This window comes from Mastacembelus armatus, chromosome 13 (assembly GCF_900324485.2).
Source record: "Mastacembelus armatus chromosome 13, fMasArm1.2, whole genome shotgun sequence".
Lineage (NCBI taxonomy): Eukaryota > Metazoa > Chordata > Actinopteri > Synbranchiformes > Mastacembelidae > Mastacembelus > Mastacembelus armatus.
Genome location: NC_046645.1, coordinates 14,510,032 through 14,525,628, shown reverse-complemented (window position 1 = coordinate 14,525,628; position 15,597 = coordinate 14,510,032). Strand labels below are relative to the sequence as shown.

Genomic DNA, 15,597 nt, shown 5'->3' with positions numbered 1-15,597 from the left:
CTTATAGTCAGTGATAGCTGAAGCATGTTCAGGATGACATTACGCATACGTGATATGTTTTTTCAGTTGTTCTTGGTTAATGGGAAAACAAGTTACTGATTAATTTCACTGCAACAGGAAAAAAAACTATCCTTTTCAGAATTTTTCACCTTGGAAATAAGAGAACTTAGTGAAAGTGAGTTAGAACTTGGTCGCCACAGTAACTGTAGATCAGTTTTAGGGTTCAATGTCTTGCTCAAACTCACTCGCTCCAGAGATGTAACTATCACCAGTAGTCCATTTACTAGAAGACAACTAGAATATTTCACCTGCCCTAATTAAATACAAGCTGTCCAGCATTTCACACTCCAGAGCAGTCATTTAAAACAAGTGCCTTGACTGAATTTTCACATTAGCTTCACCACTTTCAAGAAAAAAAATCCATACTTTTCACTAATTCCACCTAGTCAAATATGAGGATTAGCTGTTTTTGTCCATGTTTGGACTGCTCTCTGGACAAAACAAGCAAGAATATTTTACACTAAGTTCTTACAATAGCAATTTCTTAATTTCTTAACAGTATCAACATTGTGTAATTCTGAATAATCTGAGTGCCTTTATCTGTTTATTATATTTTATAGTGAAATATCTATGTTAAAGTAAATATAAGAGCTGCTGGACAATCTGAATTTCCCCCATGGGGGATGAATAAAGTATCTATCTATATCTAAAGTTACTGTGCAAGTAGATAAGAATCTGGAAGGGTGAGCAATAAAATGTAAAATTAACATAAAATCAAAAGTCAAAAACTTTCAGATCAGCTTGACAAATTACTGGTACATCCTGTGACATATTAAGTAAAAAATATTGTAAGCTTTAAGTAAAAATGGTGTATTGAGTACATAAATAAATTAAACTGAATAACAGCATTTTCCTGGTGAAGCGTTGCCAACTCACCAGTCTCTCCATTTCCTGCTCTCGAAGCCTCTCCTCTCTCTGTCGTCGGTGGTACTCCAGCAGCTCATCCTCATTGTCGCTGATCTCTGTGATGCTGTTCTTCCTCTCCCTCATCCCAGGGTGGGGTCTCCCTGCAGACATCTTCCTATGGGTCCTTGGGCTGGCCACAGGGGATGAACCAGGCAGGGAGCCCAGACTGTATGCAGGAGACAGGGAACTCCCAAAGCTTGCCTTCCGTACCCCTGAACCACCATTACCTCCGTCCATCAACATAGATGTAGGTGATGGACTGCGGGCTCTGATTCCCCTGCTGCAAATCGGCTCCTCAGATGTGGATCCAGTCTTGCGCCGGACTCTGGGACTCTCCGGAATAAGCTTGCTGAGACTTGAAGGGCTATCAGGAGTCTTCAAGGTGTTGACTGTCCCTGGTAGTGCCCCTGGGAGCACTGGGACACCTCTACGAGCCATGGAGGGACTAAGAGGGGGAAGCTCTCTCATACTGCTGCTCCCTCCACAGCCCCCATTGAGCTCCATGTTCCTCCTGGCCAAGCGAGGGCTTTCAGGTGGCTGCAGCAAACGTGGATGCTGTTCATGTGGTGATGCTTGGATGATGTGGACAATGGGGTCCAAGGGAGGCTGGAAAGCTCTGATGGGTTGGGAAAGCTGCCGGGAGGGATTGGAGCAATCAGCTAGATTCATTTGCTCTCTGAAAGGACTGGCAGGCCTTTCCTGAAGCACTGTGGCTGTCTTGGTCCTTGGACTGGAGGGCGATGGGGATGGACAGGTAGGGAATTTGGGTGTGAGTCTTGGGCTACCTGGTACAATGTTTCTACTACAGAGAGATTCATTAGAGGACAGAAGGGGTGTTTGTCGTGGGCTTTCAGATCCATCTTGCATTAGTCCTCTGCGGCTTGTCTTGGGGCTCGGAGGAGTCTCTAATAAGACCTTTCTCGGCAGCCGCGGGCTTTCTTGAACCTTCTGTCCTCCCCCACCGAAGTGGGGCAGTATGGTCCGTGGCTGGGGTACAGGTGGAGGCTGGGAAGTGAAGTTGTAGCTTGAGGAACGTACAGGCACTGGTGGCAGAGAAGAACTCTGGTCCTGGGGTCCTCCACTAGGAGATGGGCTGGTAAAGCTCCCACTGCTGGCTGCTGAGGGTGAAGAAAGGGGAGAAAAGGGAGGGGATGTATTCTCATAGCTGGAACCCACAGACATGGCACCTGGACTGGTAGGAGGGGACAGTAGATACCTGCCACCTCCATTGACCATGGGTGAAAGTGGGGAGTGAGGAACAGATTGGCCTCCAGGAGGCTTTTTGGCCTCTGAGGACGAAGGTTGGGGGTCATCCATGACTAGGGAGTCCATGATGTCCTGTAGGTCCTTCTCAATAGAGCTGACAATTGCACTGTGCTCTGACTGGACGCTCTGTCCAGGGGCTGAAGAAGACTGTGCTGGACTCTCTTGGTGATTCCCATTGACCAAACTCTCTGTGTCTAATGAAAGAGAAGAAAAAGAAACAAAATTTTAAAATAGGTACACAATAGGAAAAAAAAAAAAATCAAGACTGAACCTGGTGTGCAATTAAATTATTCTCCACGTGAATAATTCATGCAAATTCATAATCTGTGCTCCAAACCACTAAACATCATAAAGTACAGTGTATGTTCAGTAACAAACAAATATGTTGCAATGGGCCTGTATTAATTCAATATGCACTCAAAATCACTGGGCAGCATTAGGACTCAGATATGTGTTCATCCATCCTATATTGGTGTTGGAGGTTGTGTGTTGGAACATAAGGATCTTCCAGTTGGACCTGGCAATGCTATGTAACATTATCATGCAAGGCACTGCACTTGCTCAATCAAAGAGATACGAGTCCACAATCCTTGTGGATTCCTTTGTAAATGTAACACTGTACTATTTACTATGTAATTGCTGAGACAGAGGACAAACTTCTTCAGTGATAACTTTTCAGAGTTCTAAAATCCTGTCTCATAGCATCATGAACCATCATAGAGTGATTCGCTTCTCACATTCATGGCTTTCCTTAACCACATTTTATCCTCTCTCCATAGACCAACACAGACGATGTCATTCTCCAACTTTCATCAGAACGAAATGCTTGTTCACGGTTCTCTTTATGACTGGGCTGAGCTCCTAACACTAGTAACTTCAGTGACTTTAAGTCAGGGGTTTCCAACACTGCATGATTGCTGGATGAAAACAGGCAATACAGCATGGTCAAATTACATGCACAATTCATAAAATATTTGGAAAAATTCCATAAACTCTCCAGAGAGTTTAACAACTTTCCTTAAACTTGAACTGCCGTGTGCAGTCGTAACCTTACAGTCGTAACATACTGTTTCAGATATGTTCAAAATCTCCAAAATCTCTGTTTTCCAGCCCAGTGAAGAAGCCAGGGAAGAAAGGAGAGCATGAGTGCATGGAAGAGGTAAAGAAAAGAGAGAAGGTCACAAATGAGCAGATGAACAGACAGACTCTTGTGTGCACTGGTTGGGGATTGGGAGAAAATGTACCTACATAACCCAATTACTATGTGGCCCAAAAGCAACACAGGACGCAGACCAGGTAATCTAATCTTAACTGTTTCACGTTAATGTCAGCATAGTGGATTATTACAACAGAAATGTCCAGAGATTCACCAGCATGGCCTTGAGGCAGCGCACACCAGGTTTCATTAATGCTAAATGAAATCTGTTTAGATTGACTTGTCTTGAAGATAACTGCACCAGTCAACAGTGCCAACCAGTGCAACCAGTGACAGGTGAAAGAAGAATAGAGCTGTCAAGTTCAGCAGTGCTGTAAAAACATCAGAAAGCGTTAAAAATAACAATCAAATGAAAACACAGAACATAATAACATTAAGAAGGAAAGCCCATTTTGTAGCTTCCCAGGGCTGATGCCAGAGAGGCATGTCCCAATAGCAAAACTGCTCTAAAATATAGAAGCTTCACTAATAATGCATCAGCTGTGCTTGTCCAACAGAGATGGGAGCAGCTTCCTGCCTGCTCCCCTGTAGGGACTCTGCCGTACAGTGAGGCTCTGCTTTCATGACAGCCTAAACCACAAATAAGTCGGATACATTTTCATGGAAAAAACACAGCAGTACGGTCTGCAGGCTGTCACAACAATACATTTTATCCGCTGAACACAATGTCACATCGTTGTCCACAACCAACCCCCGCATGATTCTTCCATACCGAGTCAAAAGCGAGAGAGTTGGGTGACAAAAATAAATGCAAGCGTTTACTGAGGGAAAGCCCATGCAATGATGTCATGGAGTACAGACGATCGCCGTGAGTACACCATGACAAAAGTCGTTTTAAAAAAATACGACAATTTAATGTTACCTTCTTTCAAGGTAAAACGGTCTGCGTGATGCATTACGCGATTTGGGAGATTTTATTAAACGTGAGGCTCTCTACAATTCGGCATTAATGCCATCATCAGTAAGCGCTTGTGTCAATAAACATACGCTTGGATCATGTCATTTTCCTCATGAGCACAATGAGACCTAAGCTAAAGCGCAATTTCGAGTAAAGGACATATTTATTAATCGTCTGTATGCTAAATAAAGACCGACGTTTAAGTGAATCGCGTTGAATATGTCACGTCTACGCTGTGCGTACCTTGCCAGATAACCTAGTGAACATAAAAACAGAAGATTTTGCATTGAGTTTGGCGTGTGACCGGTTCGTATCCCTTCTCTCGCATTAAGCAGTAGGGTTACTCACATGAAGGAATAAAAGTGCCACCCGGTCAGTGTCAATACGGTTCACAGACACGGAGGCCCACATCCACCGGACACCGGTAACAGACCGGGTGACGGAGCACTGCCGTGCCTGGCTCCACCGGGGGGAGAGCCACTACCGAGCTGATGTGACAGCCGGAGGCTGGGTGCTAGGTGCTGGGTGCTGGGCTCAGCCGCTGCCTGCGGTCCCACTGCTGTCGAGTTACCTAAACGTAACACAGCTCTTCCGGCCGGAGCCAACAAAAATAAAGCTGCGGTTCACATGGGAAACACTTCGGAAGCGCACTGTCACTGTTTCGGACAAACTAACCAGCGTAGTGTTATGTCCATTTCCGGGGGCCAGGGAAGCTGCCTCTCTGACAACAATATCCCTCATTTATTGAGACTTTACTTGCTTTTGAACTGTAGACTGGGGAGCAATGAGTAAACCCCTTATCCCGGCTCTTCTGAAAAGCATTATTAACCGATTCGTATTTTGAAGGTAACATCGTAATACTTCCGGTGTCATGGCTAACCTGACGCAGCCTCCTTAATACTTCCATGTGATCTTCCTGTCCACGGTGCTGTGAATCTGTACAGCGCTGTTTTAAAACCACAACAGCTGGCTTCAGTGGCTCGTCACCGTTATCGAGTCTCTAGTACAGATTTCAGCTCTGAATAAGCCTGGAGACAAAGTATCACCATATTGTCCTGCTGAGACACAAATAAGGTTTTTGTACTGTCATTTTACTGGTTTGTAAAATAAGGTTTCTGATCACTTGGGTTATACTATTACACATATAAAATATTACTGTATATGTATATAGTAATATTATTATATGTATGCACAATTAGGAGTAGAAACGGTCTTCTGAACGGTAAATTCATTTACTAAACGATGTCTGCAGATACTTAGCAACACCTGCCACATCCATACCTTGTGAAAGGTTGTTTTCACTGTCAGGGCAGGTTGTTCAGAAAAACCGAGCTGCTCTGTCATCTGACAAGTCAAACAGCCTTGTCTGTTTGAGCAGCTGTCTCAGTGCAAAGAAAGAGAAATTATGGGAACTTGTGTTTTTTTCTGTTCTTTTTTTTTTCCATGTGTTTAATAGACATGAACAAGATCTTTGAAAAACATAACTACCGTTTTTGAAACATGTCTATGTTCTTCATGCTGTATGTTTAGGGTAGTTTCACTAATAATAAACATACATTTGCATTAAGCATCCATGTTTGTCGATGCTCATGTTGATTAGAGTATTAAAAACTTGCGAAGTATTAATTTAAGGTACATTTAGAACAGATTAAAATGTGAGATTAAGTTGAGTTTAATCACAAGTTTACTCATGACGATCATCCGATTAATCGCAATTAAATATTTTAAGCGACTGAAAGCCCTAAGAATAATATTAATAAATAGAGACCTTATTGAGTGAAATATTGAAGAAAAAGATTGTCCTCAGAGATGGATCTGTAGGTTTACATTAGTTTAGAAAAGGAAAACTTGGGGCAGGAAAGATGTGCAAATGTCTTTAAATTACAAAAAAATTAGATAAAATGATATAATGTGATTTTAAAAAATCTAGGTTGTCCAAAACAGCCAAGTTGTATTTACTAATAAACATGTTTTCATTGCAAAATAAAATTTAAAAAAAAAACATTTGAACATCAAAGAATCAACAGGTGGTGGTGCCATACTGCAATAACAATCAACTGCATTACAAACACTCAGCTCTGTCTTCAGTTGTTTTTTGAGACTGTCAAGCTGCCAATGACACAGCAGCCAAATCACAGGAAGATAAAGACCTTTTACTGAAAAGCAGTGTTAACACACACACGAAGGCCTGTGGGTGGGTGCTGCAAGGCACTAAAGAGGGAAAAAGAGGAAGGGAGGGTGGAGAGATGGCAGACAGTAGAATGAAACTGGAGGTTTATAAATAGTCTCTGAAAAAGATACTGTAACCTAAGCCGTCTGCCTCTTTAAGTAAGCAGCTCCGGGCCACAAAGCCATCTGCTGGCCTGCCAGAGAGGCACAGGAAACGTCCAATCAGTAAAGAGGTGGTAGCTGAAAGATGGCTGGCTGAGGACATTTGCTCACTGGACCATCACTGACCTGGCAAAGCTTAGCAAATCTAAACAACAGACAGGTGAATGTGAACCAGCTTTTCAAAGGTACAGCAGTACTACAGAGCTATGCTTTAAATGCTTAACAAAGTTAAAGCTCAAGACACATAAAGAGCCTTGATCACAGCAGATAGGGAAATAAGATTTTCCCCTTCAGAACACTGGTTGCTATAAAAACTGCTGTGGATTCAGTATATTCCTCTCATTCCCTCTCATAACTACAAACAACACCTTGTCAGCAAACTAAGAACACAGTTCAGTGTTTTTTTTTTTTTTCAGCCTGTACATGCATATACACAACAGTCCCATAAATCGCAGCAGGTATAGTGTAACTATTCACATCACAGCTGGCTCATAGAGAGGAGGACTTCCACTGGAACATGTTATCCAGGTTGCATGGTACTGCCCCAGGGTCACACTTACATTGCTGTGAACTGGAAAAAAATGCTCCCCTGGGCCCATGTATGTATTTTACAAGTGTTTTAGCAAGAACTGACCATGACAACACACGTCAACAGATTTCTGCCACAGCCAGCATTTATCACAGGTTATATTTCAGAAAAAAAAAAAATTCTTATTGTTATAGGTCAGTCGGTCAATTAGTTGGGTTTACCCTCTATAATCGCTCTCATCTTATAATTGATATATACCTAACAAGTGCAATTACGTACTCCCAAGAAGATATGACAGATATGCCTACTTTATCAGGGGAGTGGTCTTTATCTGAATGCAATTCAGGAATGCACAAATGAGAAAAACGGTACATTTCCAAACAACGGAAGGCTTTCATTAGTGGCTCAGGAAGCCCGGATCAACAAGCTCGCCTGTGTGCTATACTTATTCCTGGTGGCAGGCAGCATCAACAGCAACGGGAGGGGAAATAAGATGCTATGACAAATCCTGGGTAGTAAAGCTGGCCAAAAGGAGGCACACTTACAGTAGGGAGCCTGCCAGGAGATGCAGTTAGTAAACACACATATGTGCATAGCTAAAACCTTTACCAGCAGACCTAGAGGAATGAGATGCACACAAAACATGCAAGGTGTGAATTCAAGCAACAGGTCCGAGCTGGGTGCCGTTCAGGCTGCAGTGTTCAAAGAGTACTGCCATAGAAATACTGACACTGACAACAACATCTTGTAACCTATCTGCAAACAGGAATAACAGGCAATCTTTGTAGTTGTTTAACATAGTTAAATGTTCTGATATTCGAGTGTAAACAGGTAGAAAATACAGTAAAACGTAAATCAATAGGTGTAACATAAGCATAGATGTTCGTGCAATACAGTACCAGCACACAGTCTATAGTCCACAGTGGAGACACTCCCTCCATGGGGCATCATGCTCTTCATTTTAAAGGCTTCTTCAGGGTGGTTGAAGCGGAAGAAGGCTGACTGGCCAAAACACAGCATACAGCCTGAAAAACAGCAGGTACAATATATGTTTTCATGCGTTCCATTTCAAAAAGACAGATTAAAAAGAGAGAAAGAGAGTTTAAAAATTGCCTACTAGTACCCCTAAACATCATAATTATAACATCATGTAACTCCCCATTGAATTGCACCTTGGAGTTTTTATGTTTCTGTTTGTGAACATATTAAATAAACAGGATGTGTTAATCAGAGTAGCTGTTTCTCCCTGCTTTCAGTCTTTATGCTAAATAAACTAATCACTGCTAGTTCTATCTTCCCACCCGACTGTCAGAAAAGAATTAATAAGCATATTCACAATAATGTCAATCTGTTCCTTTAGGCAAAGTGCAAAACAGAAATCAACAGCACAAAGAAGCTGTGCTGACTCAAGAGCATGAGGGCACTGAGACCTTTGTCACTATGTGGCAAATGCCAATGGATGACACTTCAGAACAAGATGAGGAAAATTGCAGCCAATAAAGAAGACAGAGTGGAGGAGAGATGTTTAAGTATCCTAGAAGTCTGGGTTTCACAGCAAAAGGAGAGACTTAGAACTTATCTGAAAACATGCTTGAATTTGCATTTCAAAACTCAAGATCTACAGTGGGTACGGAAAGTATTCAGACCCCTTTAAATTTTTCACTCTTTGTGTCATTGCTGCCATTTGCCAAAATCAAAAAAGTTCATTTTATTTCTCATTAATGTACACTCAGCACCCCATCTTGACAGAAAAAAACAGAAATGTAGAAATTTTTGCAAATTTATTAAAAAAGAAAAACTGAAATATCACATGGTCATAAGTATTCAGACCCTGTGCAGTGACACTCATATTTAACTCACATGCTGTCCATTTCTTCTGATCCTCCTTGAGATGGTTCTGCTCCTTCACTGGAGTCCAGCTGGGTTTAATTAAACTGATTGGACTTGATTAGGAAAGGCACACACCTGTCCATATAAGACCTTACAGCTCACAGTGCATGTTAGAGCAAATGAGAATCATGAGGTCAAAGGAACTGCCCAAGGAGCTCAGAGACAGAATTGTGGCAAGGCACAGATCTGGCCAAGGTTACAAAAGAATTTCTGCAGCACTCAAGGTTCCTAAGAGCACAGTGGCCTCCATAATCCTCAAATGGAAAAAGTTTGGGACGACCAGAACTCTTCCTAGACCTGGCTGTCCAGCCAAACTGAGCAGTCGTGGGAGAAGAGCCTTGGTGAGAGAGGTAAAGAAGAACCCAAAGATCACTGTGGCTAAGCTCCAGAGATGCAGTAGGGAGATGGGAGAAAGTTCCACAAAGTCAACTATCACTGCAGCCCTCCACCAGTCTGGGCTTTATGGCAGAGTGGCCCAACGGAAACCTCTCCTCAGTGCAAGACACATGAAAGCCGGCATAGAGTTTGCCAAAAGACACATGAAGGACTCCCAGACTATGAGAAATAAGATTCTCTGGTCTGATGAGACCAAGATTGAACTTTTTGGCGTTAATTCTAAGCAGTATGTGTGGAGAAAACCAGGCACTGCTCATCACCTGCCCAGTACAATCCCTACAGTGAAACATGGTGGTGGGAGCATCATGTTGTGGGGGTGTTTTTCAGCTGCAGGGACAGGACGACTGGTTGCAACTGAAGGAAAGATGAATGCTGCCAAGTACAGAGATATCCTGGAAGAAAACCTCTTCCAGAGTGCTCAGGACCTCAGACTGGGCCGAAGGTTCACCTTTCAACAGGACAATGACCCTAAGCACACAGCTAAAATAACAAAGGAGTGGCTTCGGAACAACTCTGTGACCGTTCTTGACTGGCCCAGCCAGAGCCCTGACCTAAACCCAATTGAGCATCTCTGGAGAGACCTGAAAATGGCTGTCCACCAACGTTCACCATCCAACCTGACAGAACAGGAGAGGATCTGCGAGGAAGAATGACAGAGGATCCCCAAATCCAGATGTGAAAAACGTATTGCATCATTCCCAAGAAGACTCATGGCTGTACTAGCTCAAAAGGGTGCTTCTACTCAATACGGAGCACAGGGTCTGAATACTTATGACCATGTGATATTTCAGTTTTTCTTTTTTAATAAATTTGCAAAAATTTCTACATTTCTGTTTTTTTCTGTCAAGATGGGGTGCTGAGTGTACATTAATGAGAAATAAAATGAACTTTTTTGATTTTGGCAAATGGCAGCAATGACACAAAGAGTGAAAAATTTAAAGGGGTCTGAATACTTTCCGTACCCACTGTATCTTCCATGCTGCAAAATGGGGGAACTGAGTCAGGACTGTGAATACATTTTTTATTAGTAAAACAACACCAACATCAATTACTGGAAGCCTGACTTGAACCCCTTTGGTTTACACAGCTAAACTATCTGATGTGCAATGTTCCAACATCCTGTTTCACCAGGAGTTACATCCAATTAAGGAGATAAGACACTCTAGTGTTTCAGATAGACCTTTAAGCCCACACTAATACTGATAGAGTGATAGAACTGATAGGCTGAATAATCTGTTATAAAAATACTAAATGCTGCATTTCAAAGAATATTCCATTTGTCAGATGTTCATGTTCCACATATTTGGACTCCGGGGGCCACAAAGCCACATGGACTCGTCAGGTGGCCAGTTCCTAGTTGCAAATACGCAGCTTAACCTTCACTAACTGGATGGTACTTGTATGTATTTCCCAGTGGCAGAAAATGACTGACAAACATTGCACTGACTAGAGTTAGCCCAACTATAGCACACAGTGCCTTTATCAGTCAACACTCCCCAATAAAAGCAAAGGCCTTAGAACCCTTCCTGAGACCCTTCAGGAGCCCATTAATATATGTGACATCCTTCTTTATGCAATCTAAACCTATTTACACATTCTGCACACACTGCAGTGTATCTTCTACACAAGTTAGGCCATCATGAGCTTAGAAAGAACTGCTGACTAGTACTAGTGGTGGTACTAAATACCACTTAAATTGATACTTTATATTAGCAAAATAAATGCCATATGCTGCATGACCTGCCCAAACAGAGCTTTCTTATTTGCTTAGTATTTCTTTTTCACCATCAATATCTGGATGAAACAAAGTTTCCATCAGCGTTCCCTTGAGTGGTCACAACACCATCCTCAACATAATTTTGGTTGGTACTTTCCACAGTTGAAATAGTTTCAGTTGATATTTGGAAGACTCATCCGGAGGAAAATGAATGGGGGGGGGGGGGGACAAGAAGGCGCTGAAAAAGGCATTTGAAAGCAAGACGTTAAATACCGCGGTCTGCAGAGCCACGTCAGCTCAGCTGTGTCTTTACGCTCTCAACTTCAGCAGTCATCCGACTCTCTCACCTAGCTCCTGTTTCCTCAGGATTCTGAGGAAGAGCATTCTCCTCCCTCCACCTCCCTGACTCTCAGCACACACTCCTAGCTCTGACTTGCATTAACATGATTGCTTTGGTGAAATTCAGGCATTGTCAAAAGAAAATGGTGGTTAAAAGAACATAGCTTGAAGCTACATGTACCTGACACAGTCATGACAAACTGTAGGGGTTAGTGACGGCTCTGTGGCACATTGTGTCACTTTTAGTCAGCGGTTCTGTTAAGGTGTGAGGTTTTTTAATGATATATTGCATTTACTGCCAATATGGGCCTGTTATTAGGAACAAATAAGATCAAACTGTACAGTTGCCAATGGCACTTTTTGCAGTTTCCTGATTTCTATATAAATTAGTCATCACATTTGATTTATCTTGCAACTATATATCAGCTGATGTTATATTGTAGCTGTGGATGTACACACACTTAGACACTCACATCACAGCCAAAAGATACAAATGTACCACATAAACTGCTAGATCACAAATGTATGCTGCTGTACTGGACTTTATCTATAGCAGCTGTGCGAACATAACAGTGGAGCCCACACAGACTGTCACGAGTGTTTCCAAACAGTACAACGATCTGGGTAGGAATGACTTGCAACATGTAAACCTGAGTTTCAACTTTATGGAGTCCAACTTACTCATGAAGAGCTAATGCAATGGATTCTGAGTTGTCTCCTCTGGCATCAACTCCCTTTTCACTATAACACCACTGCTATTTTAACACACATCCAGGACCTCTGAGGGGCATGGTCACTAACCCCGGACTGAAATGACTTGTGTATTTGTAATAGATGTGCATCAAAATATCATCAACTGCACCTTTAATGCTTACAGGCTCTAGACTATGAACGTCTACATACAGTGTATAGGACATTTGAGCAAATCACCCTCAGCACAGACAGCACTGTTCAGTGCTGTGATCCCGTGTAGAAACACGCAGGCCACAGTGGTGCAGAGGCTGCTACAGGCTGATGGATGAGGGGAGACACTTCTCCTCTCCACTGTGCTCTCAGCACAAACCACGGCTGGCAGCTGACACTAACTCACTGGCCGACTCTGTTGCCCCGAAGGGAGCCTGACCCTCAGGACACCGTGTGCATGTGTGGTCGCTGACAGGACGGAGGCCACCAGGGATCAGCGCATGACGAGTAAGCGAAACAGCATACACACAAACTGTGTATACACACAGTAACACGTGCGTTTTCAGAAGCAATGACATGGGTGTATCACTATGCACTTTAATACTGCATTGTCCTCTGATAACATAACAGGATGTAGTGGAAGCAAAACAATGAAAACTTGCAGACTGTAATTTGATCACAAAAGTTTTTCATGCCAATATATAAAGTATTACCACTGTCCAGTGTAAAATGTAGCATCTAATTTTTCAGACAACCACAAGGTAAGATAAGATATGACAAGACAAGATAACATAAGAGATAAGATAAGATGGCTACTTTTAGTTTTTTGCTGGCTACAGGTTTTGAATCAGTCTCACTGTTGACAGTTTACTGTCCTCCTCCTTAAACTCTGTAGTAGTGCTGCGTTATATATACTGTATATAATGTTTATGTAATATTTTTGAGTTAAAATACACTGCAAACAAAATTTTAGTGTGGAGAGATGCAGTTAAAGGCTGCCGTGTCCCAGACGCAATGAACAGTCTGGCGGTGGTGCACAGATATTCCCTTCATAAGTTTGCTTCAAACAATACAGGAAAACGTTTTGGGTCTACCACTCCCCTCAGACCGAGATGTTGAGGCAGAATTAGTCAAGCTGACAAGCTGCAGGCTCCAGGGTCCTGCATTAGCTGAGATAGTGTACATGTGGATGTGGATGTAGGTGGAGGGCCAGGTGCAGTGTAATAGCACAGACAGGGGTGGGCGTAGATTATCCTTAGCTTCAACTACAGATAAAATTATTACTAATGCAAAACTAACATTTTCTATTGTTCCACATTAAAAAAATAAATAAATAAATAAATTCAGTAAATCAACAAGTGATAGAATCCTTAGGTTTCCAACTTTTAGGTTGATCTTTTGTCCATTTACTGGCACATTACAATAAATCATCATGACATTTTCAAGGAAAGCAGTAAAACACATGGAAAGTGACCTTCAAAGGAGTTTGTTAAATACAAACTGGAAAACCAATTTATGAATGAATCACAACATTAATTCAGTGTCATTAGCACCAGCACACAGGCTACAGATGAGTACAAAATATTTGCCTTGTCAATCCATCTGCTTTTAGCTTTCAGTGAAATTCTGGTTCACTATCGCGGTTTCTTGATGCTAATTAGCACTCATCAATTCAGCCATTACAACATCACACAGCTACTTATCATGATGGATTTTCCCCACAGTGAGGAGACACACTTCAGGGAGCGTCGCACAACAGGACTCAACAAAATAACTATAGATTGATGGTCCCCTGAGACGCAGAGTATTTATCCAGAACAGTTCGGGATATGGAGGTGCTCTAAATGGGCCATGCATCATACACAGTGGGGAGGATATGGGGAGGAGGTGGGGAGGAGTTGAGGGGTTTAGGCTCATAAATCATGGAGTTATTCATTATAGAGCACCCACACAGTGTTGACACAGAGAAACTGCAGTGCTTCATTTTGCAATTACAGGCATGAGAGATAATTTAATGGAGGCATTGGTGTAAAGGCAATAAAGTAGGTATGACTGATTTATGAAGAGAGGTCTGCTGGGACATTTCCAGCTCGTACAACATTTAAGATCACAAATGAAAATCTTCTAGATCGTGCAGACAGGGCAGGTGCTTGTCTATTGCTTATCTCAACTGATGGTTTTTGGAAACAGCATCTGCTCCTGGCCTCAGTTGGGATTTTCCCACCTTATCTCCGACACTGAACAGATCTGCCGCAGACATTCCACTCTCAAATTAAACAGACACTATCCAAGGCTGTTAATGAGATCAGAGAGCTGCCATACCCTAACTGCACAGGAAAATTAACCACACCTCAAAACCACTAAGCCCTGTATTTAGACTGGAAGATGCTTGGGGTGAGTCTGTTTTTCTGCATGTTGCTCAACACATTTGTGACTTCCTATCTTTGCACTGAGTTGTTCTTGACTTCTCCTGAAAACATCATGTTATACTGATGGAAAAAAATACAATAAAACAGCATGACACACCATGCACACCATGTTTCTGACACCCTAATGCACATTTCCCTAGGTGGTCTGTGTTTAAATGTGTGAGGCCTCATTTTCAAAGGTCAAAGGGCCAAAGGTCTCTACAGTCATCATAGGAGCTCACTGACATTTGGTCATGTAAATGAATGCATCTTGGGATAAATGAAGGACAAATGTTGGAAGCTCTGGATTTGACTGTGATTGAACACCACTGAATGGGTTTCTGTAGATTAGGATCAGCACGTGTATGCTGTTTCTATCCAATATTTTGATGCTGAACTTGACCATTTTGGTCTCTGTGGATGCACAGATTTACCAAAAGCAATGGCTGGCTTTCTCAGTATGATGAAAAATAAAAATATGGATCTTGTTTTGTTTCTGCCTTTGTGCATCTTTAGTTGAAGCAGGATTAACTGACTTCTGAAGCCCAGAGATGAGCTGAAACCACAAAACACTGACATATTATTACTTTATTAATGTTGGCATTAAAGTTTTTCAGCAGCATGACAAATGTTAAGTGCAATATTCATTCTCTTTTAGCTCTTTATTTGTCTCCACCAACTCCTGAGAAAAAAAAATGTGGTTCTTTAGCTGCTAAATGCTGCACTACGTTCCAACTTCTAGCTGTTAACGCTTAAGGCCAACACACAACAGCACTGCTGTGCCACGTTGTCTCACGTGATGCACATCACACTCCTGTAACACACAATAATGGGTGAGTACTGCAGTACTTCAACCTTGTGTTTTTGTCAATAACATTATAAGTGATGATATTTTGAACATAAAACAATCATTTGAGCAGAGACACAATGTCAACAGAAACGTTCAACCACAGTATA

General features: G+C 42.1%; 1 protein-coding gene across 5 annotated transcripts in view; it reads right to left on the bottom strand.

The window, feature by feature from the left end:
- The window catches only part of phldb1b (pleckstrin homology-like domain, family B, member 1b), a 93,164-nt gene that overhangs the window by 38,426 nt on the left and 39,141 nt on the right, over positions 1 to 15,597 (bottom strand). For all 5 annotated transcript variants that reach the window (XM_026298795.1, XM_026298797.1, XM_026298796.1 and 2 more), the window contains 2 exons: positions 8,106 to 8,231; positions 937 to 2,426 (listed from right to left, as the gene is read on the bottom strand). In XM_026298795.1, coding sequence (XP_026154580.1) covers positions 937 to 2,426; positions 8,106 to 8,231 — 1,616 coding nt within the window. The remainder of the gene's footprint in view (positions 1 to 936; positions 2,427 to 8,105; positions 8,232 to 15,597) is intronic.